The 20,805-nt window shown below is 52.5% G+C and overlaps 9 protein-coding genes across 9 annotated transcripts; 4 read left to right on the plus strand and 5 right to left on the minus strand.

Moving 5' to 3' along the window:
- Positions 1 to 684: 684 nt before the first annotated feature.
- ilv3C (putative dihydroxy-acid dehydratase) lies at positions 685 to 2,656 on the plus strand (the record flags this gene model as incomplete). Its single annotated transcript, XM_025710215.1, has 3 exons — positions 685 to 1,102; positions 1,188 to 1,399; positions 1,463 to 2,656. 3 exons carry the CDS (start codon positions 685 to 687, stop codon positions 2,654 to 2,656), a joined length of 1,824 nt encoding a protein of 607 aa, XP_025560061.1.
- Positions 2,657 to 2,833: 177 nt separating this feature from the next.
- Positions 2,834 to 5,937, plus strand: BO88DRAFT_393083 (WD40 repeat domain-containing protein). The gene is made up of 8 exons (XM_025705091.1): positions 2,834 to 2,985; positions 3,049 to 3,206; positions 3,271 to 3,422; positions 3,496 to 4,433; positions 4,491 to 4,625; positions 4,680 to 4,811; positions 4,868 to 5,166; positions 5,224 to 5,937. Exons 1-8 carry the CDS (start codon positions 2,946 to 2,948, stop codon positions 5,884 to 5,886), a joined length of 2,517 nt encoding a protein of 838 aa, XP_025560062.1. The 5' UTR covers positions 2,834 to 2,945; the 3' UTR covers positions 5,887 to 5,937.
- A 137-nt stretch (positions 5,938 to 6,074) lies between these two features.
- Positions 6,075 to 7,451, plus strand: BO88DRAFT_406742 (uncharacterized protein). Its single transcript, XM_025707233.1, has 2 exons — positions 6,075 to 6,528; positions 6,595 to 7,451. Exons 1-2 carry the CDS (start codon positions 6,231 to 6,233, stop codon positions 7,380 to 7,382), a joined length of 1,086 nt encoding a protein of 361 aa, XP_025560063.1. The 5' UTR covers positions 6,075 to 6,230; the 3' UTR covers positions 7,383 to 7,451.
- A 334-nt stretch (positions 7,452 to 7,785) lies between these two features.
- BO88DRAFT_445508 (putative tetracycline transporter) lies at positions 7,786 to 9,503 on the minus strand. The gene is made up of 2 exons (XM_025710216.1): positions 9,289 to 9,503; positions 7,786 to 9,230 (listed from the first exon to the last, which is right to left on the minus strand). The coding sequence occupies exons 1-2, from the start codon at positions 9,355 to 9,357 to the stop codon at positions 7,959 to 7,961; spliced, it is 1,341 nt and encodes a 446-aa protein (XP_025560064.1). The 5' UTR covers positions 9,358 to 9,503; the 3' UTR covers positions 7,786 to 7,958.
- A 647-nt stretch (positions 9,504 to 10,150) lies between these two features.
- Positions 10,151 to 12,160, minus strand: BO88DRAFT_393091 (uncharacterized protein; the record flags this gene model as incomplete). Its single annotated transcript, XM_025705092.1, has 5 exons — positions 11,836 to 12,160; positions 11,715 to 11,742; positions 11,142 to 11,655; positions 10,426 to 11,077; positions 10,151 to 10,355 (listed from the first exon to the last, which is right to left on the minus strand). The coding sequence occupies exons 1-5, from the start codon at positions 11,988 to 11,990 to the stop codon at positions 10,151 to 10,153; spliced, it is 1,554 nt and encodes a 517-aa protein (XP_025560065.1). The 5' UTR covers positions 11,991 to 12,160.
- Positions 12,161 to 12,405: 245 nt separating this feature from the next.
- On the minus strand, positions 12,406 to 13,344 carry BO88DRAFT_406745 (uncharacterized protein). Its single transcript, XM_025707234.1, has 4 exons — positions 13,125 to 13,344; positions 13,015 to 13,046; positions 12,837 to 12,918; positions 12,406 to 12,763 (listed from the first exon to the last, which is right to left on the minus strand). Exons 1-4 carry the CDS (start codon positions 13,218 to 13,220, stop codon positions 12,737 to 12,739), a joined length of 237 nt encoding a protein of 78 aa, XP_025560066.1. The 5' UTR covers positions 13,221 to 13,344; the 3' UTR covers positions 12,406 to 12,736.
- A 256-nt stretch (positions 13,345 to 13,600) lies between these two features.
- Positions 13,601 to 15,131, minus strand: BO88DRAFT_406746 (NUDIX hydrolase; the record flags this gene model as incomplete). Its single annotated transcript, XM_025707235.1, has 2 exons — positions 14,562 to 15,131; positions 13,601 to 14,493 (listed from the first exon to the last, which is right to left on the minus strand). Coding segments are annotated over exons 1-2 (1,312 nt in total), but the record flags the coding sequence as incomplete, so codon positions are not given.
- Positions 15,132 to 15,379: 248 nt separating this feature from the next.
- Positions 15,380 to 18,378, plus strand: BO88DRAFT_445511 (SPX domain protein). Its single transcript, XM_025710217.1, has 2 exons — positions 15,380 to 17,921; positions 17,980 to 18,378. Exons 1-2 carry the CDS (start codon positions 15,672 to 15,674, stop codon positions 18,112 to 18,114), a joined length of 2,385 nt encoding a protein of 794 aa, XP_025560068.1. The 5' UTR covers positions 15,380 to 15,671; the 3' UTR covers positions 18,115 to 18,378.
- A 75-nt stretch (positions 18,379 to 18,453) lies between these two features.
- Positions 18,454 to 20,158, minus strand: BO88DRAFT_406749 (uncharacterized protein). The gene is made up of 4 exons (XM_025707236.1): positions 19,773 to 20,158; positions 19,139 to 19,708; positions 18,886 to 19,056; positions 18,454 to 18,830 (listed from the first exon to the last, which is right to left on the minus strand). The coding sequence occupies exons 1-4, from the start codon at positions 19,973 to 19,975 to the stop codon at positions 18,608 to 18,610; spliced, it is 1,167 nt and encodes a 388-aa protein (XP_025560069.1). The 5' UTR covers positions 19,976 to 20,158; the 3' UTR covers positions 18,454 to 18,607.
- Positions 20,159 to 20,805: the final 647 nt, after the last annotated feature.

The raw sequence follows: 20,805 nt of genomic DNA on the forward strand, positions 1-20,805 counted from the left end.
CCCCCCCTTCCCTCCACCTTCAGGGGCCGATGGTCTGCCTCAAAGTGTCCCAGGTACCTTTTATGACGCTGTCTGATCGCCGAAGGATTGAAATTACTTGGGAACTGTGTCCGACTCTTACTATATAGCTTACCAAGCACGCTTGAAAGACATCGATTGGATTGTATTCTTGTAATGCGGAGAGAGAGCTGAGACTACACAGCCAGTTTGCTAGTGGAGGAGTGCCTGTGCCTTGGCATTGTACCAGAGATGGACTAGATCATTGACACGGAGTTTGGTTCCATTATGTTCTGGCTCATAGATCCTCTAAGCTAATTGAGGCTGATCGGTTGGTTATCAATGCTCGGGCCGAAGAGTTGCATCGTTCTCTTCCGTTCCTCTTAACAGCAACTGTAACTGTTCGCTAGCACGTCGATTGAGAAGGCTCTGGCGACTTAGCCCGAAGGTTAGGTAGACTACCCAGGTACCGAACCTAGTGCTTTTTCGGTTTGAAGCTAGCAACTAGTCATACGAAGCCAATGGGGAGAGAGGACTTGGGGGTATGACGAGCTTATGCTGCGGAAAAGAATCCGGGCAACCTACCCACAATCGCTCGTATAACATCATCACGCCCCATCTCAATTGCAGACAACATTCGATTCTCAGGAAATTATCGTGTTGCTTTGCCCTTATAAAATGTCAACCATGGAGAATGAATCGCACACCCTGCCTCAAAGTGACTATGACCTATCGACCCCCATAACCTCCACCTCTGGACTCCGTCAAGGCCTATCATCCTATGGTGATGCGCATTTCTCTCTATTCCTGCGAAAGGTCTTCATCAAGGCCCTAGGCTACTCCGATGAGGCGCTCTCTCGCCCCATAATTGGCATTATCAATACCTATTCCGGGTTCAATCCATGCCACGCCAATGCCCCTCAGCTGATCGAAGCCGTGAAACGGGGAGTTCATCTCCAGGGAGGGCTTGCTATCGAGTTTCCGACGATTAGTATCCAGGAGAGCTTTGCTCATCCAACAAGCATGTTTCTGAGGAACTTGATGAGTATGGATACCGAGGAGATGATTCGTGCTCAGCCGTTGGATGCATGCGTTATGATTGGAGGTAAGGACATGCCACCTTTCCCCTTCCTATCTCTAGACACACAGAAAATGAATTCAGAAAATTCTGTTCAGCTAACATCTCATAGGCTGTGATAAAACTGTTCCTGCTCAGTTGATGGGCGGCATCTCTGCCAATAAACCCATCCTTCCGCTTATCACGGGTCCGATGTTGCCGGGGAGTCATCGCGGGCAACGCATTGGGGCTTGTACGGATTGCCGGAATAACTGGGCAGCATTTCGAGCGAAGGAAATTGATATTGAAGAAATATCGGCTATCAATGAGGAACTGGCCCCGACGGTTCGTATTATACTTTATGATGCTATAGAGGGCCTTATTCCTTGCTAATAATGACTCTAACAGGTCGGAACATGTGGGGTTATGGGGACTGCCAGTACAATGGCATGCATCACAGCGGCTCTGGGTATGATGCCGTTGCGTGGTGCGTCCGCGCCAGCAGTCTCCTCGGCCAGAATCCGAGTGGCCGAGGAAACAGGGGCAAATGCAGTGGCGGTGGCACGCGCTGGAAGACAACCTCAAGATATACTCTCGAAGGAGTCCTTTTTGAACGCTATCACGGTGTTACAAGCTATCGGAGGTTCGACTAATGCCGTTGTACACCTAATGGCTATTGTGAACAGACACCCCAAATTACAAGGGGTAATCACTCTGCAGACTATAGAGGAAGTCGGCCAGCGGACACCACTCCTCATTGATCTAAAGCCAAGCGGTGACAACTACATGAACGATTTCCACAATGCAGGTGGAATGTTGGCGTTGCTTCATACTCTCCGCCCACTTCTCCATCTCTCAGCCATGACCATAAGCGGTCAAACGTTGGGCGAAGTCTTGGATTCTTCACCATTCAGGACATTTCCCCTTTCGCAGCAGATCATCAGACCGCTATCTGATCCTCTCCACCCTTCATCCTCGCTAGTCATTCTTCGGGGAAATATTGCGCCCGATGGAGCCGTCCTGAAAGCATCTGCATCCAAGGATCGACGCTTGCTCTCTCATTCTGGACCGGCCGTTGTCTTCGAGAACTCCGTAGACCTCGCCAAGCGCATCGATGATCCCAACCTCGAGGTCACTCCAGATTCAGTCTTGGTTCTGAAGGGCATCGGGCCCATAGGCAACCCCGGAATGCCCGAAGCAGGCCTGATACCTATCCCTCGTAAGCTTGGCTCCGCAGGCGTCAAGGACATGCTGCGTCTGTCCGATGGACGCATGTCAGGAACAGCAGGAGGTACTATTGTTCTTCATATATCACCCGAGTCAGCGCTGCGGGAGTCGCCATTCGGAGTGGTCCAAACAGGAGATTTTATTACTTGCGACATTACGACGAGAAAGCTTCAGCTTGAGATTTCAGATGAAGAGCTGAAACGGCGAATTGACGCCCGGAAACAGGCGCTCAAAGCTAGCGGGGCGGAAAAATCGCATGCCAAACAGAAAAGAGGTTATCGGGGACTGTATGAACGATCGGTGAACCAGGCACAGGATGGCGCTGATTTTGACTTTCTCGCAGCGAGTGGGCCATCATTAAATGATGGAAAGTAAACCATGGATATTGAGTTGTTGTAGGAATGAGACAGGTAGATAATCGGCAGCCCTGACCCAGTGCCCTAAGCCCTTCATTCCCGCCCGAATAGGCAAAAGTAGATGCAACGCGCGGAACGCGTTCCCCAAATCGGGCGGCGCGTTGCAGGAGAGCCGGAGAGAGTCTCACCTCCGCATCGCAACCACGAGCGTCACATACAATGTCAGATCGGGGCTAGATCGATGCGTTGAAACTATTTACTTTATTTTCTCATAAAACCAGAGGCATCGTATTTCTCGTCACCCCACCATGGCTACTGAAGCTATGCGTCCCCGGGGCCGACCAGCCCGTGAGTATACGATCGCCCTATGCCTTCCTCGACTTTCTAACTAACATTGTGTGATTACCCCAGATACCCCAGGGACTACGGTACTAGCATATACACCGGACGGACGTCGCGTTATCACGGGCGGTTCCAACTCTGCGATTCGGGTCTACTCTGTTGGACAGGATGGAGAGCCGAAGACCATTGATGAGGGTGTTGATGGGCATCTTGGCATTGGAGCCACTGTATGCTCTACTGCAATGCTATGCGTTATGTATACCTGGGTGATATGCTAATACATGCCGACAGAATGAATCATTCATCATGGGCGCCGAAGACGGTACCGTCTGGCAATACGAAATCGAGTCTGGCCGGATGGAGAAGCTACTTGTTCGATGCGCGCTACCGGTGCGCGATATCGCCGTTTCGAAGGATGGGGAGTGGGCGGCTGTTGCGAGCGAGTTAGTAACCTACCTTTATATTGAGCACTTAAGGTATCAGGGATGTGGCTAACAAACTGTGTGCTACTGCTAGTGAGCTTACGGTCAAGATCGTGAACATCGAGGACATGACAAAGGTTAAATATCTACGGGAACAAGCCAAGGGAACAAAGCACGTCACCTTCGACCCCAGCGGGCGGTACGTTACAGTGTCATGTACGGACGGGATGCTCTACATCTATTCGATGCTTTCCGACGAGCCTGAACTGGTCCGTAAGGTGGATGGAGTAATCCGAAGGCTGGAACCGGAGGATGAAGCGACCGCGCGGATCGTGTGGCACCCGGATGGAACGGCCTTTGCGTCTGCGGAAGCGACCCGGGATATTGCTATCTTCTCAGTGGGCGAGTGGAAGAAAGAAAAGGTGTTCTCTGGTGGGCATAACGGAGAGGTCACGGCCATTAGCTGGTCGCCTAATGGGGCACTACTGGCGACTGCTGGTAAGGATGGTCAGGTTCTGCTCTGGGAGACGAAGACGCAAAAGGTTCTGGAACGGTACGATTTTGCGAATGTGATCAATCTCGCCTGGCACCCCAGCAATAATTCGCTGTCGTTCACGACATCCGACGGAGAGTTGTTCATCTATGACGGTATTGTTCCGAGAGAGCACCAACCACTCCTCCAGAAGCCGCTTCAGGCTGCACCGATCTTTTCTGGACCTTTGACGGAGATCTCGAACAACGTGAGACCACCGCTGGCGAACCGGCCCAAGCAGTCAGTTGAACGGCGGGCGCGCACACCCGATTCACTGGATGATGTCCTCGACTATGATGTCGGCATGGAAGATTTTGTGGAGGATGATGATGGAGCTGGGTATGCTGAGGATCTCGCACGGGGCAAGCGTGCGGGCTCTCATCTCGATGATGCAGATGGCCGTCCGGACAAGCGGCTATTGACCTCATTTGCAAAACCTAAGGTGCATCCTCCTCTTCAGCCGGGAAGTACACCTTGGAGGGGTAACCGACGCTATCTGTGTATGTGTGCTCGAGTAGCTTGAGTGGTGCTGGTTCCAGGTGTGCTGACTCTACTAGGTTTGAACCTAACCGGCTGTGTCTGGACAGTCGATCAAGAAACCCACAACACAGTGACAGTGGAGTTTTATGACCGTGAACTTCATCGCGATTTCCATTTCACTGATCCCTATCTATACGACCGCGCGTGTCTCAGTATGTTCAATGGATCTCCTAGATCGGATCAACGGTGTAGCTAACGATATCTAGATGAGCACGGAACGCTATTCTCCAACAACCCCACAGACGGCAGCCCAGCTACGATCTTCTATCGCCCGCATGAGACGTGGACGACGCGTGCGGACTGGCGGACACAGTTGCCGAAGGGCGAGTTCATTCGAGGTAAGCACCAGCCGACTAAATACCCAAGGAGATTGGTGGTGCTGATAAAATGGCAGCGCTGGCGCTCAGTGATTCCTACATTGTCGCTGTCACGACCAAGGACTATGTCCGTGTATATACGCTATTCGGCACACCGTTCAAAGTGTACCGACAAAAGAGCCCGGCGGTTACTTGCGCCGCCTGGAGAGACTATATCATGACGGTGGGCAATGGCCCGCTAGGAAGCGATGGTCGTACTGCCACGCTGCGGTACACTGTGGAGAATGTCAAGCGGGACGAAGTGTGCCAGAATGAGGATGTGGTCGCCATCCCTGAGGGTGCCGAGCTGCGGAGTGTCTTCTTTTCTGATGCAGGAGTGAGTAAACCCTAAGCAGGTTCACCAGGTTCGATGTGCTAATGACTTCCTCTGTAGGACCCGTGTATCTACGACTCTGAAGGCGTTCTGCTCATCCTGCAACACTGGCGCACAAACGGGCAAGCTCGCTGGGTACCGCTGCTGGATACGAGACAGCTCGAGCGTCTTGCGAGCGGCCGCAAGGAGGAGACTTACTGGCCCGTTGCCGTGGCTCAAGACAAGTTCCACTGCATCATTCTCAAGGGAGGGGATAAATACCCGTACTTCCCCAGGCCTTTGCTGAGTGAATTCGACTTCCGCGTCCCCATCACGGATACGCCTGGGAAGGGGCCGGATGAAGATGAGGAAGAAGGCAGCACACGCGGAGAGGGGCCACGACTCGAGGAGGCGTTTGTTCGTAGCAACATTATGCTCTCGCTGTTCGAGGACCTCCTGGGATCTACCAACGCCACTACCGGCCAGCGAGCAGAGTTGGCGCGGAAGGAGCTGGAGGTGGACAAGTTCTTGCTGCAGCTACTGGCGGTGGAATGTCGCGAGGGTGAAGAGCGAGGCATGAAGGCTCTGGAACTGGTGCAGATGATGCGCGACCGCAATGGCAAGATGGTGGAGGCAGCTGTTAAGGTTGCGCAGCGTTATGGACGAGGCGTGCTGGAGGACAAGATCCGCGAGCTGGCAGAGCGACGGTACATGGGGGCAGATGATGATGATGAACTGGCATGAGAAAGCAACTTGATCATATGCTACGGATGTAAATAGATACCAAATGCACGGAGTTTTGCATTCTTGCTTTTCGTTTTCTTCATTCGATCTATATTCCTGTGTTGCCTCAGGCTGCGACGGGGCGGGCCGACGTCATCTTCCGCTTACTTTCGATTGAACTTCATTGCATTTCGATGCCACTTCCATTACTTTTCGACTTCCTTCCATCCTCACTCCATCTTCCCTCTGCACTTGCTGTCTCATGCATCTGTCAGCTTATGACTTGACCCAACCCCTCCGCTGCCATCCCGCAAGGCATGCATTGATCTGTTTCCAACACAAACTCCCTGGGTGAACCTCCGGGAATGCCGCCGAAGCTGGTCTCTGGCCCTGCGCCACGCGCTCTCCGACGTCGTCTACTACCCCCTACGACACCCTCTCCGGTTAAACCGCCTGTCTCCCGAGAGCAATACTTTGCCTCTCCTTCCCCGCGGACTCTGGCCCAGCCACGACCCGATATCATACATGGCCCGCAGTTGACCCGCGAGTCTCCGACACTTTTCTCGCAAACTGGTTTCCGACCATCTGTATCGGACCCTCTTGATGGGGGCTCGAAACGAGATCATGAACCTCCCGACGAGCGCATTCTGAAGCTTGGAAAGAGTTAGTGCTCCCCAACAGGATTTCCTACAGAATGGACCCGGTGCTGACCGAGCCAATCTCCCACAGCTCTACGCATCCTCTCGCCTCTCCTCCCCACCCTTCTCATCAACCCGCTACCCCCGAACATCCTCTCCCCCAGTATAGCCCTGCATCTCTTCCCCTCCACGCACCCACATCTCCCCACCGTCAAGGGCCGCACACTCTACCGCGCCGCGCTCTGGACCGTCCCAGTAGCATGGAGCAGCCTCCCCCTACTAGGAAATGTCAAGCTTCAAATCCTCAGTGAGCGTATCGTCCGCGCAGGAACGGTCCTCGAACCCGAACGACCGGACAACGACCACGATACCAGCGACGAGCGTCTCGTCGTGCGCTGGCGAACCGAGCCGCGGAGCGAATCCACTACCTCCGACTCGGAACCTTCCAGCACATCGTTCACCGCCGCATCTCCTACGCTATCAAGCGATACCCAAGGCACCAACAAGAGTAATGGCAGTCACCTCTCATCTTCGAAAGCCGGGATCAACAAAGGCCTTAGCGTCCTGCTGGGCGGGGACGCTCCGATCTTCAAGTTGAAGAAGGAAGAGCAGTTCACGGGCCTATTCATCTTCTCCTTCGACGAGGAAGGTCGAATTGCGTCGCATACGATCGAGCACGCGGATGATGCGCGCGGATGGAATCGCACGCCCAAGTTCGTGACTCTGACTGATTGGTTGATCGGCAAGGCGAGAGGATCGCTTGACCCTGCTGCAGAGCCGGGGCTAGCTATGCAGGGCTGTCATTGGCAGGATGCGCAGGAGTACCTCGATAGGGATCGTTTCCATCATGAACAACATTATTATCCTCGTGGTCGGTGATCGTAGGCCCTCAGGCCTCGTTTTACCCTTCCGCACTATTTGAGACTCCCTTCTATTCCTATCACCGAGGGGGGGGGGGGGGGGGGGAAATTATAGAGACAGTTGCGAGGCTGTATGAAGAGAAAAGGATTGCACGATCTCAAAACTGTATTCAAATACTCTGATTTTGTTTGTTTACGGTGGCGGGCTATCTGATTTGCTTGTTTCATCAGTTGGTGGCGATTTCTTCCGCGTTCTAGATGTTCATATTTATTCTCCTCTCTTCTTCACTCCTTGTCTTGTTATCTATATGATTTCTTTCGCTTACCACCACTCTCCGATGTGTATTATACCCAGTACTACTATTGATGATGTTTTGTTTCATGTAATGTAATGTGAATATATATATTTGCTAGTACTCACTGATACAGCCAGTCAGCCAGTAGATAATAAACCTTATCTGATCTATTGCACATCATGTTCATAAGACCGCAAAGATGAATAACGTACATTCAACAGAAGACTTTAATCTATAAATCTATCTTTTATCGTCACATAATCTTTCAAACAATCCAACAAAAATTGACTGACAACTAACTACGCCTTGGCAGGAATGTTCGGCGACTTCAAGCACGTGAACACAGCCACGCAAACAGTAACCATCGCAATTCCACCCGTGGTGTAGGCGATTTCGCGCCCAACCCACCAGAACAACGAGCAGAAGAGCAACGGTCCCGCCGCGCGTCCGGCCTGGCCCCAGCTACGAAGTCTACCCAAAACCGCACCGCGGTCTGACTCCTGTGCCTCGAAGCTACCCAGGCTGTTGAGGCCTGTGACAACCGTGGCGCTGGTGATAGCGAGGAGGCTGCCGGCGGCGTAAAGGCCGGAGAGGGAGGAGACGCGCGCGAGCATGAAGAAGGATACGGTGCAGGCAAGGACGCCGGCGCGGACTGTCACGAGTGGGGGCAGACGGCGCACGACGGTGCCTTGGAGGAGGGAGGCGATGAGACCCATCATGGAGAGGAGGCGGCCGTTTAGAGCGGAGGGGCTGGCTTGGCTGCCCGCGTAGAAGGTGGCGGTTAGGAAGGGGAGGGAGAACTCAAGGCCGGAGAAGGGGAGGAGGAAGAGGAAGTGGATTGCGTTGAGGATGGCGGGGTTGTTGGTGTGTTGTTTGCGTTTGGGAGTGGGGGTGGATGTGGACGTGGGGGGCTTCGAGGCAGACGTGGTGGTTGAAGAGGTATGAGTGAGCTTGGTGAAACGAGGGTGGGTTTCTGGCAGACAGAAGTAGATATATGCGGTTTCGACGACAATGAGTAGAAGGGAGACGCCGGCTGCGGTCGCGAAGGGGTTTGCCGCCACAGTGGTGATGTTCGAAAGAAACGCTCCTAGGGCGGGTCCGCAGGTGAAGGCGATGCTGAAGCAGGCGCCCACCAGGGCCATGGTCGAGCCGCGCTGGCTGGGGTCGCTGATATCGGTTGCAATGGCGTTGGCCAGCTGCACATTCCCTTCACTAAGACCACCGACGATGCGACTGGCCAGGAAGGTACGGAAATCGGTAGCAGCGACCCAGAGAGCGACGCTGAGGGTGTTGCCAACCATGGAGTAGAGGAGGGCGGTCTTGCGGCCGCGCTGGTCGGAGAGACGGCCGATAAAGGGAGCGGCTAGGGCCTGGAGGAAGGAAAAGAGAGATCCGAGAGCGCCACCGAGGAGAACGATATCATAGCGCGAGTCGATGGGCTTTGCGAAGGAGTTCTTGTAGGCATTGAGATAGTGGAAGACGCGGTTCAACAGTGAGTTCGGGGAGGGGTCTTGGTTGCGGTAGAAGGTGAGGAGGGATGGGAAGAGAGGTAGAATGAACGTAAAGGATATCTAGATGAATCATTAGAGAGAAAGATCCTAAGAAAGAGGTAACAGCAGCAAAACATACCAAATCCAAGAGCAACGAGGTCATCAAGACCTTGAGGATCTTCTTCCGCTGGTCTGCGGCGACCGCCATAGTGGTGAGACGGCGAGGTGCGGGGGACACTGGAAGGTCAAGACGAGAGAGAGAAAAAAAATGACCGGACGAAGAGAGCGAATGAAAGGAGTTTAATTAAACATGAGGAACAGAAATGGAAGGAAGGATAGCAGCAGTCAGCAGCATAAGAAAGGCAGGTCGAAGAAGAACAACAACACGATGGCATCTTCTCCTCCGCCGAGGCACCTGCCAATTATGTCATAGCCCTGAGCCCTATCAGATGCGGGACTCGGCCTTGGCTGCCTTTTCGGGTCAATTCAAGTTGATCTACTCATTTCGCTTATATTCATGATTGCATCTACAATGATCTTATACTGGATCGTCCAATCTGGCGAGGAAAAATAATGGTGCCGCTGGCTTCCATTGCCGCCGAGCTGCACTTTGACCTTATATTCCTAGCAACTTCGTCCCGGCCGTCAACGGCCAGACATTCTCCCCTGCTCCTGTCGCTGCGAACCGCCCTGGCCTGCAACCCTCCATGTCAACATAAGATGCAAATGAATAAAATACAGGAAAAGAATAGTAGATGGCCAATATGACGAGCTTTGCCGCCACCATCCGAATGCAATGGCCCCGTGGAAGCGGTCATCACAGCTCGAAAGACAAGGTAAAAGAAAAGATATCAAAGAGCAACATTATGCACGCTCAATAACTGCAAACATATACAACCGGAACCTTGGGGAAGAGAATCCAAAAGAAACGTCGAGCAATGCTACCGGATGACTGTTTCATCGGCAGCGTGTCGCCCTCATAGCTCCGTGTTGTAATCATTTCAAGAGTCATTGCTTTCGTCAACCATGACACCGCCATTACCCATGAGTTTATTAGTATGAGAGAGGATAGACAAAGGAAAGCACAACGCCCCGACGGCTGCAAGAATAAAAGCGGGGAAGATGTAAAGATGTAGCATGGACAAGGCCCAGTGCCATTCAGAAGGCAAGGAGCCAGCATCAGGACCGCGTCGACCTTGAGATGTACTTCTCACAGAGGAGCACAACCACCAAGCCAGGCGACAGAGCGATCCTGTTCCCAGCTGCACTGGCTTACTGGTTTCCAGCAGGAGCGGCACTGGGAGCGCCATTGCCATTGGCGTTGGCTCCGCCACGGCCCCGACCACCACGGCCGCGACCACGACCGTGGCCACGGAACTCGCCGCGTCCGCGTCCCCGGAAGCCATCACCACGTCCACGGCCATGTCCGCCACGACCACGTCCGCGAACACTAGGCTGTCTCTGGTGGTGGTGTACCTGCTCGAAGCCATCCTTCGGCACAGTAACATTCTCGGTGCCCTGCTCGGCAGCCGGGCTGGTCTTTACCTCCGCTTGCGCCGCTGCAGGTGTGGCCTCTAGGCCAGTATCGGTCTCGGCGGGGTCCCGGGGGACTTCAACCCAGCCCTCGGTGTTGGCCGAGGAGACACCAGAAGCATTGGCATCCCAGTTGGCCTCCGCGACTGCGTTACCACCCTCGCCAACGAGAGTCTGAGCAGGTGGCTGGACCTGTTCCGCCTCAGACTCAGCGGCAGCAGTGGACTCGTTAGCCACAGTAGCAGTAGCGTCGGTGTTGTAAGAAGGATCCTGGAGTTCGGTGTAACCGGCGTTGGCAATAGTAGGGTCCGACTGAGGAGCGGCCTCAGTGGTGGCGGTGGTGGTCTCGTCAGTTGGTCCAGCAAGCTCAGCAGCGGCCTGCTTTACTCTTCCGTCTAAGCAACAGATTATCGTTAGCAACAGGCAAAACAAAATACATGGGATGACGGCAGCGCTCACAGGTGACATCGAGGAGAGTGCTGTCAACGCCAACCACCTTCTCGTCCACGCCGTCGATGATTTTAAGCATGGAAGAGACAGCATCCTGAGTACCGCCGTAGATCTGGTAAAGGACACCCTCAAAGGCACGGCTCTCATTCGAGGTCTCGTCACCAGAATTTCTAACCCGCGCAGCCGCACAGAGGAACTTGCTCAAGTTTAGCAGCTTCTGTCTGAGCTCCGTCTCTCTAACACCGCTAGCAGCATCAGTGGCCTGCTTCTGAACAGCTTCAAGCTGCTCCTTGTGGGCCTGCTCCAGCTCAGCCTTCTGGCTGACCAAGCGTTCCTCGTAATAGGCAGCGAAGCTCTTGAACTGGGCAATCTGTTCCTCGATCTGAGCAACAGCGGCCTGGAGGGAAGGCTTCTTCAGGGCCTGAGCCTTCTGATCGACGTTGATCTTCTTCTCCGCGACGAGCTCGTCCAATGACTTCCCAGGGTTTTCGGCGATGATGGCGTCAACCTTAGCGGTCGCATTCTGGATGGGGCAAATGTGAGCGGTGTACAGGAACCCAAAATTGAGTCGGGTGAACGAACCAGCTTCTTCATAGCATTGCGCAGGCTCCTATAGCACTGTAATTAGCATCCTATCTAACTTGGTCTCTTTTCCCCGGTCAAATGGTGGGAAGCGCCGAGGCTGATTTCTCGGATGACTCACTTCTGAAGTTCTTTGAAGTGTTGATGCTCATGGTTATCGGAACCGTTGACCTCTGCCTTGGAAGCGATCGAAGGGCTAGAAGCATGGTTCGGCTTGTGCTTCTCTGAGGTCTCGGACTGTGGAGGAGGGTTGGTATTGACAGCTGCGGCGGCCATTGTAGCTGAGTTGTGAGATGCTAGACACTGGGAGGGAGTCTAGTTGTTTGGTAGAGAAGGGGGGGTAGTAGGACAAAGAAAAAGCGTAATGTAGAAATAAAGAGGAGAGGAGGAAAGGGAGAAGGGTATTTGCGCAGGTTGAGGAAAAGTAACTGGAGAAGAGTAGGAAGAGGGAAGAGAGAGAGAAGAGGAAAGGAAGCCAAGGCGGCAGAAGTGACAGAGCGAGAGACACAGCGAAAGACGACGAAGATGCGGGTGGAAGGCTTCCGAACCGCAGCGCCGCCTTTGCTTTGTCGCGTGCTGTTCGCCGCCAGCCCAACAACGTTTGCCCCCAAAACGACGCTCGGACGATCGCGCAGCTTATTGTGAACTCAATGGCCTACAAAAGAAATTGTGGTTGGAGGAGCGTCTCAGACGCATTACAGGTTTGATTTTCAACAGGGGGAATCCCTGCTGCTTTAGATCACCATGATCGTTGGGTATCATCACAAACAACTCCTAATTAACGCCGCGCACAAATCCCATCATCGTCTGACCAAGTCCCAGCAGTCATTGTCCCGTGGGGGAGGCATGGTGCGCAAAACAAAATAAACCCCAGAGCAAAAGTCAACCACCTACGGATATTCCTCCCCAAGTCCAACGCCATCTCGTTATAGTATAGTCCCGTCACTACAAGGCCATCGCGACATCATACATGCTCTCCAGGAGCCCGGAGAAGACCGCCGAACCGCACACGGTGCACAAGCTTATCCTTTAAACTTCCGAAGGGTTCTCTAAATCGCCGGAAATCCATAGTCAGCCTAGATCATAACAGGCTATCCTTGAATTCCAACAAAGCAAACATACCTCAGTCACCTTTCGAACACTGTTTGGGGAGATGTTCTTTTCGCCCGCTTTGCGCGATTGAATTGAGGATTCCCGCATCAGTCTGCAAAGACAAGCAGACGTCAGCAACTAGCTTCATATTACTCCGCCCAAGCAATCCCCAGGTGATTGTAACCCGTAAACAATGACGTCGACTCACTCTTGCATGAACAGCATGTAATCGAGGAAGATCTATAAAGTAAAGACGAGCACGTTAATTTCTGAGTGAACAATGATAGTCATAAACAAGGGTTCAGGGTCGCAGCTTACCAGGATATCGGCATTCTTGCTCACGTTGCGGTTGGAGTGCGCCTTGACGACGCGTTTGACGGTCGCGCGGGGGTATAGCTTTTGTGTAGCTGCCATGATAGCTCCTGGCGCAAAGGATTGGCAGCACCGAGGCTATCAGTTGAGGCGGTGGTGCTGAGGGTAAGTGAAGTGGATCAGGACGGGCGGCGGAAGGGGAGAATAGATAATGGGAACAATAAACATGACTACTAAGATTCACCACTAGAAGTTGATCTCGACTCGAGCTCTCAAGCTTAGCTGCTTTTTCCTTACCGCTTGCCCTGTTGGTGTAATTTACCCCGGTCCCTAACCGAACCGTACCATACGCGGTCCCAATCAACTTCTTATCTAATCGAGAACTGGGCAATAAACAAGTATTCGCCGCATGAGGGGATCTGCTTTGACAGTTTCAAATATGTAAGGGCAAGGTGTGTCGTCATCAACATTGTTATTCACAGGGATAATATATAAAATTTGAAGCATGGACCTATTTAATATCTACTTCAACCGACGGAGCAGCTTCCATGCATAGATGGCGGCTGTAGAGCCCAGTGCGATCCTCCAGGCCACAATGATGTAGATGCCAATCCGCACCCGTTCATAGTAGCCCCGAAGCATGATACCCACTGCATATGCACTGCCGGTAGGGTCTGTATCAGACGACCCAAAATATCTACCTACTCCGAGCCCTCCAATGCCGACTTGGTTGTGTTCCGCATCACCATTGGTCGCTGTGGTCTTCGTGACCGGCAATGCAGCGGTCTGGCTATCCACCGCCGTGTTGCTGGGCCGGGCACCCGACCGGACCTGACTTCGGTTGTGCTTGCGCAGACGATATGTCAGAACGTTTATGATGAACCGCAAATCTAGTGCTGTGAAATTGGGATATTTCCATAATTGTACAGCGGTATGAGGTGGAAGCATATCTAGAAAATCAGCCATGATACCCAGTGTCAAGCCCCAGAGAAGGAGTGGCCGGTCTTGGTTGCCGAAGTGCGTCTGACTGCCCATGCACCAAGATTTCCATCGCTGAAAAAGAGATGTGGACGGTTGGTTGCCTTCTGGAAGATAGCCTGGGGTCGAATTGCACTGTAGGCTTTCGGTTGGAGCCAGCCGGATGGCAGAAAACTGCATGTAGCCCATCATGGAGCGATATGCAAGGCGGGCCAGAAGCCCGCCCATATTCGCCAACCTCTGAGTCATGTCCACATGCTCCACCGTTCTTAGGGATGAAGAAAGCAAGGCTCTGAGGGGTACCCAATGGGTCGAAGCGACTTCCGTAGGCTGCATTCGGAGGGTGGGAGAATCACTGGACGTTAACAAGAAGACATATGGACATAAAACCATCAATCTAGAAAGAGTACAGTTAGTGGTATGCTTTCTTTAAGCGACAATAAGGAGACGGAGGAAGACACGCACGGTACTGTTCCCCAACTTGAAGTCACTACTCTCTCTGGTAAATTTCCCACATGGATACAATCACTTGTTGTCAAGTCCAGTCCAATCTCCTCCACAGCTTCCCGAATCGCGGCTGCCTTATCGTCGACATCTTCTGGGTCCCGTTTCCCTCCTGGCAGGGCGACATGGCCAGTCCAGCGATCGCCTACGCGCGATGCTCGTTTGATAAAGAGAGCTTCCGGTTCTCCATTCTGAACCCAGTCCTGGGCGAAGAACGTCTGCAGCCGTTGCGGGACGGAGGCAGAGGCATCTGGAGGTGAAAGAGACGAGGCATCGGGCCAGTGGTGGTATGTGGGACGGACACGGAGGATTAAGGCGACAGAGGCACGTTTCTTACACGACGGCGGATTGGGGACATGGGGATATGGTCGGTTGTGTAAGTCTGACAGGACGTCGTGAAGGGACGGGGCCAACGAGGTGGACATTGTAATCGAAGGTGGATCCATTTACCAGAAGACTTGGAGGGGGAAGGGAAATTTGTGTCAGGCACGGAATGCCTATAGTTGAACCTATAAGGCGCAGCGAAAGACAAGACAGAAGGGATGCGAATAACATCAGGATGGAGGCCGGAGATTAGCAATGGAGCCGAGGCTTAGTATGGTAATGGTATTACTGATACCACAATATCAAGTTGATACTAGCTTCCAACTGGCCGGGGATAGCTTGAAGTCAATTAGCCAATCAGAGTGTCATAGGGAAGGAATGACGGGAGCACGTGCGAGGATACGGCGATGGCAGTCCTTCTGGCTTGAAGCTGCTAAAGTAGTCGCTATCTAGTCCTCTTTGCTAGTCATGATGCTGTTGCTGCTTGATCCCCTCGCCACTTTCTTCTTTTCTTTTTCTCTTTCTTCTCTTCCTTCCTGAAAAATTTCTTCTCGATCCCGATAGCAAAAATACGGTGCATATAGCTAATTGCTTATCCCCCTTGCATCGATCGCCCTCCGTGGTTCCCGGAATCGTCTCCGCTAGGACGGCATTCCTTACATCTCTAGTCTCTCTCGGAGTCCATCTCTCTCTCTTCCCCGCCTCCGATCTTCTCAACTGTCGCGTGCGTACTTGCCCATCACAGTCATGCGTTTCGGGAAGACTCTACGCAACTCTATCTATGCCCCCTGGGCGGGCAAATACATCGACTACAATAAGCTGAAGGTCTTGCTCCGAGAGCATGATGTCACTGGTGATGGCAGTGACTCCGAAAGCAACCCATGGACTGAGCAGGATGAAGAAGCCTTCGTCCAAGAGCTCATCAATGTCCAGCTCGATAAGGTCAATGCTTTTCAGATGGAAACCCTCCAGCAGTTGCGAGAGCGTACCACTACCTGCGAAGCCCGCTTGCGCCCGTTGACGACCTCGCCCGAGGATGGTGCCCCTACCGTGGTGGATGGAGAGGAGAAGAAGCGTGTTGCTTCCGATGTCCTGCAGGAACTGGACAATATCACAAAGGAGGTCACAGAGCTCGAGAAGTACAGTCGCATCAACTTCACCGGCTTCCTCAAAGCTGCAAAGAAGCATGATCGCAAGCGCGGTACTCGCTACCGTGTCAAGCCTCTGCTCCAAGTGCGTCTCTCGCAACTACCCTTCAACTCGGAGGATTACTCTCCTTTGGTTCGTCGGTTGTCCGTGATGTATTCCTTCGCCCGCGAGATCCTCAGTCAAGGTATAATCGAAGCCAAGGACCCCGTCGAGCCTCGTGTCGGTCAGGATGTCTACTCCTCGTTCAAGTTTTGGGTTCATGCAGACAACATCCTGGAGGTGAAGACCTACATCCTCCGACAACTGCCTGTCCTCATCTACAACCCTGGCACTTCCAAGGATCTCAACACTATCCCCGATGACCCCACGATTACCTCCCTCTACTTCGACAACCCGCAATTCGACCTTTACACCCAGAAGGTGGCTCGTGCCCCTGAAGCGGGCTCGCTGCGGCTGCGCTGGACCGGCAACTTACGGGATAAGCCCGCCATCTTCCTGGAGAAGAAGGTGGTCACTGATGATGATCGCAGCCGAGAGGTCAAGGTGCAGCTCAAGCAGAAGCACGTCAAGGAGTTCCTGGACGGAGAGTACCGTTTCGATAAGAAGGTGCATCGCATGGAGAACATGGGCAACGGAGACTCCGAACAAGCGGAAGCTTTCAAGAAGGATGTCGATGAGCTCCAATCCTTCATCAAGGAGCACAACCTGCAGCCCATGCTCCGCGCCAACTACACCCGCACTGCCTTCCAGATCCCTGGAGATGACCGAATCCGTATTTCTCTTGATACAAACCTGGCACTCATCCGGGAAGATGCGCTGGACGAGCTGCGCCCGTGCCGTGACGCACATGAATGGCACCGGAGGGACATTGACGATGCTGGCATGGAATATCCCTTCCAGTCCATCAGGACCGGTGAAATCGCTCGTTTCCCTCATGGCCTGCTGGAGATTAAAATCAGAGGGGATGTGGCACGTAGCGCGGAATGGGTCAAAGACTTGATGGTGTCCCATCTCGTGAAGGAAGCTCCGCGGTTCTCCAAATTCGTGCATGGCGTAGCCCAGTTGTTCGAAGACTATGTCAACAGCTTCCCCTTCTGGCTCGGTGAGTTGGAAAGCGACATCAGGCGGGACCCCGAGACGGCTTTCCACGAAGAACAGGAGCGTCTGGCGAAGCGTGCCGAAGACGATATGGCTGTCGGGAGCTTTTTGGGAGGCAAGACACCGTCAACTCGACACATTGTCGGGTCCCCGGTTCAGATGTTCACCGAGACAGGGCCTTCACGTCGCCGCCAATCCTCCCAGATTGTACAGCCGATCCCTCGTCCGTCTGCCCCGACAATGTCACAACCGACCCCTGAGCGTCAGGAGCCTGCCGAACAGGCCGCTGCAGAGGCGGAACAGCCAGTCACTATGAAGCGCCTGGCCTCTCTCTTCCCTTCCTTCACCATTTCCCGTCAGAACCGCGCGCCTGCAGACAATGTGGTCCTGCCCCCTGGTGTCCGGGAGCCCGGCACATGGATCAAGGACTCGGGCCCAGTCCGTGTCGAGACCAAGGTCTGGCTCGCCAACCAGCGTACCTTTATCAAGTGGCTCCACATTAGTATCCTGCTTTCTTCACTATCTCTGGGCTTGTACAACGCAGCGGGTAAGCACAATGACATTGCCCGCGCTCTGTCCATTGTCTACACCTGCTTCGCCATCTTCGCCGCCGCCTGGGGATGGTACATGCACGAGAAGCGCGCCCGCCTGATCCGCCAACGGAGCGGAAAGGACCTGGACAACATGTTTGGTCCGATTGTGGTCTGCGTGGGTCTGGCCATTGCCTTGGTATTAAACTTTGCGTTTAAGGTAGGCTCTTATCCCGCCTGCATCCCTACTTAAGAGCTCAAACTAACCTCAAATCTAGTACAACGCTACCATGGAGAAGCTCCGAAACCGTGAACCTGCGGTCATGGAGCCCCTTCCCGGGCTGAACTCGACTGCGTTCATGAACAAGGCCAACATGTGGCAACTCGTTAACCAAGGTGGTCAGTCTCTGTGAGATGATATCCTTTCTTTCAATTCTTAAGGCGATATGTGGCTCCAGAATGTAGTCAGTCACAGCCACAACCACAACTTCTGTAAAGTCAAATTAGAATGTATGTGACGATCGACACACTCACCCCCCCCCTTTACTTGAAGTATATATGGGGGTGGTGTATTGTCAATGTACGTATCTTTAGCATGTTATTATGTGGTTAGATGGGCTTTTGTCATGTCGACACAAGCGAGTACCATTAGAATGAAAAGTGAATATTATGGTTATATGGTATATCTTGGTTGGTAACCTACTTTTTCGGCATTAATGTTAGTATAGCCCCAATCTCATCATGAATCGTTGGAGTTCTCTTCATACAAGTTGTATATACAGCTGAACATGGAAATTATATACACGCATACACAAATCAACCCAACGCCACGCCTTACATGAGCATCACATCATAGTATATCATATCTAAACATAATTGTCATCTACATCATCATCATCATCATCATCATGTATACCTCGTCCCAAACCCACCCTGAGATTGAGACTGAGACTGAGGCTGAGGAAGCAACGGCGCCCGCTCAGGATCCACATCCAAAGTATCATCAGCAGGGTTATACGAAGACTCGGCTTCGGCTACTCCTACCCCTGGTACTGCGGGACGGCCGAGGAATTTGCCATGGGGTGTCGCGTTATATAATATGCTGGGGACGTAGCCTTCGAAGGAGGTTCTGCTGGCGGTTCAGTAATGATCATGATAATATGATGTTTATGGGGGAGTCTTACCGATCAAAGAACCCGCAGAAGAGCCATAGGTAGATCGTCCCCAAGAATGCAATGATCCATTCGAGGATACCAGCTGTTCTGTAGTCATTTACGTCTTCGGGGATAGTGAGAGAGATAAAGGCCACGCCGAGGAAAAGCTGTATTAGGATGAGGATGGTGGAGAGGGATGCGCTATATATTCCCGGCATGTTAGAAAGGTTGTGTGTATCTGGCGATGTAGTGTAGAAGAATAGAAGGGATAATGTGCACATACAATATCCTAACTCGTGTACTCCTCTTTCTCCCCCAATCGTTACCCCATACCCCCCAATGATACAGATACGACACGAAACTCAGGACCTCGGTTGAATAGACAATCGCGGTGCCGGCCGACTGTATAGCAAGACATCCGAAGCAGATGCGGAGGAAGATGTGATGGGCGAATTTGTAGCGGAACGTATCCATGACTCCGAGAAGGATGAGCGCTGTGCTGGCTGTTCCGGCTGCGAGAATTGATAGCAGGGAGATGACTTTGAGAGTGCGGGTTGTTTCTTGGTCTTCTTCTTCCCCTTCTTCTGGTTCTTCTTCTTCATTATGTCCGCCTCCGGTTATGTGGTTATGGACGTTTCGGTGGCTGTGGTCGCCAGATTGGGTGTAGACATTATTGTTCCCCTGGTTGTTCGAGGTCTCTTCAGAGATAACTGGACATTTCACCAAGGCGAAACCGGGCTCGTAGCGCATGACGTGCACGGCAGCTACTGTGAAAACGAATCCCACGGCGGTCATAGAAGCACCTATGAGGAAGAGGGGTTTTAGTTCGAAGGATGCAATGTCGGAGATGAAGCTATCCTCGAAATTAATACCCATTTAAGTATGTAATGTGTAACTGAGATAAAAGAAACACCCACGCGACATGAGGATTACTTTGGCCCGGGTAGACGGGCATTCCACGAGCCAGCCATGTCAGAAGCAAAGACGCCAGAGTCAGGAACCAGACCGAACCAGCCAAGGTAGGGAAGATATAGAGTCGGGATGGAGGGATGTTGAGGATAGTAGCATGGAGAAAGGCCCAGATGGAATCATGGCAGCGGAGAAGGAACGAAATGATCATGGAGAGGAGTCAGCAAGGCAAGACTGGCTCTGGTTCCTGAGATCTGGGAGGGTATGCGGAGGCGCAAAGAGTGAGAAGTAGTAATAGTCAACAGGTAACAAATAATAACTAATCGATGCCATGTGGTGAGCGGGGATGCCAGAAACAGTTGCTTTATTGAACTGTCGGTCTGCCGCTTTCCACCGCCTGTCCTATGACGACATTGCTTTTAGTGGTCGAGGATCGCGCCCGTGTTGTTGTCGCTGCTTTTGTAACTAAGGTATACTAGACTTAGTGCTAAGTAAGTCATCTGCCGCCTCATGCCTCCCGCCTACTTACTTGCCCGATGGCCGCCGCTATTAACCGCCGTATGCCGCCCAATTTAGTATATAACCCGTCTATCTTTCGCCAGAAAGTCGACGGACTTTCAAGGCAATATTACGGTAATTCATGCTTGTGAGGTAAGTCAAATAGATAACCACTAACTCTATAGACTGTATATACTATGTATAGTGTGTCGGTCACTACTGAAACTGTTCCGATTAAAGGCCTTCAGTATATAGTTTGAGCAGCAGTGCCTTTCTACCATCAACCACTGATGGATTGCTAGTACTATACTTCTACTAAATAATAAGACATTCTATGTAGATGTCACCATTCTGTAGACCTAGCTGTTCACACGGAAGGTGTCCGTAGGCTTCTCCGCCAGTAGTATGACATTCTGCGTTTCTGGATGCTCACTAGCATCGGTCCCATGCTCATTATTAGATTCATCATGTGCTCCTTCTGGGTTTTCGACACAATCTGCCACACTTCAAGCCATAGTGTTGTTTTAGACTGATTAGAAGGTT

This window comes from Aspergillus vadensis (genome assembly GCF_003184925.1).
Source record: "Aspergillus vadensis CBS 113365 unplaced genomic scaffold BO88scaffold_21, whole genome shotgun sequence".
In the NCBI taxonomy this organism is placed as follows: Eukaryota; Fungi; Ascomycota; class Eurotiomycetes; order Eurotiales; family Aspergillaceae; genus Aspergillus; species Aspergillus vadensis.

Bases quoted from the DNA above. Each gene is read 5' to 3' on its own strand.
- BO88DRAFT_406742 (XM_025707233.1), top strand. From the start codon at position 6,231: ATGCCGCCGAAGCTGGTCTCTGGCCCTGCGCCACGCGCTCTCCGACGT. The intron at 6,529-6,594 runs GTTAGTGCTCCC...AATCTCCCACAG, and splicing joins CATTCTGAAGCTTGGAAAGA to CTCTACGCATCCTCTCGCCT.
- BO88DRAFT_445511 (XM_025710217.1), top strand. From the start codon at position 15,672: ATGCGTTTCGGGAAGACTCTACGCAACTCTATCTATGCCCCCTGGGCG. The intron at 17,922-17,979 runs GTAGGCTCTTAT...CCTCAAATCTAG, and splicing joins TATTAAACTTTGCGTTTAAG to TACAACGCTACCATGGAGAA.
- BO88DRAFT_445508 (XM_025710216.1), bottom strand. From the start codon at position 9,357: ATGGCGGTCGCCGCAGACCAGCGGAAGAAGATCCTCAAGGTCTTGATG. The intron at 9,231-9,288 runs GTATGTTTTGCT...TGATTCATCTAG, and splicing joins CCTCGTTGCTCTTGGATTTG to ATATCCTTTACGTTCATTCT.
- BO88DRAFT_406745 (XM_025707234.1), bottom strand. From the start codon at position 13,220: ATGGCAGCTACACAAAAGCTATACCCCCGCGCGACCGTCAAACGCGTC. The intron at 13,047-13,124 runs GTAAGCTGCGAC...TTTACTTTATAG, and splicing joins GCAAGAATGCCGATATCCTG to ATCTTCCTCGATTACATGCT. The intron at 12,764-12,836 runs GTATGTTTGCTT...CCGGCGATTTAG, and splicing joins GTGTTCGAAAGGTGACTGAG to AGAACCCTTCGGAAGTTTAA.
- BO88DRAFT_393083 (XM_025705091.1), top strand. From the start codon at position 2,946: ATGGCTACTGAAGCTATGCGTCCCCGGGGCCGACCAGCCC. The intron at 4,626-4,679 runs GTATGTTCAATG...AACGATATCTAG, and splicing joins ATACGACCGCGCGTGTCTCA to ATGAGCACGGAACGCTATTC. The intron at 5,167-5,223 runs GTGAGTAAACCC...CTTCCTCTGTAG, and splicing joins TCTTCTTTTCTGATGCAGGA to GACCCGTGTATCTACGACTC.
- BO88DRAFT_406749 (XM_025707236.1), bottom strand. From the start codon at position 19,975: ATGATCATTTCGTTCCTTCTCCGCTGCCATGATTCCATCTGGGCCTTT. The intron at 19,709-19,772 runs GTGGGTGTTTCT...TTTCGAGGATAG, and splicing joins CAAAGTAATCCTCATGTCGC to CTTCATCTCCGACATTGCAT. The intron at 19,057-19,138 runs GTATGTGCACAT...GGGAATATATAG, and splicing joins AGTACACGAGTTAGGATATT to CGCATCCCTCTCCACCATCC.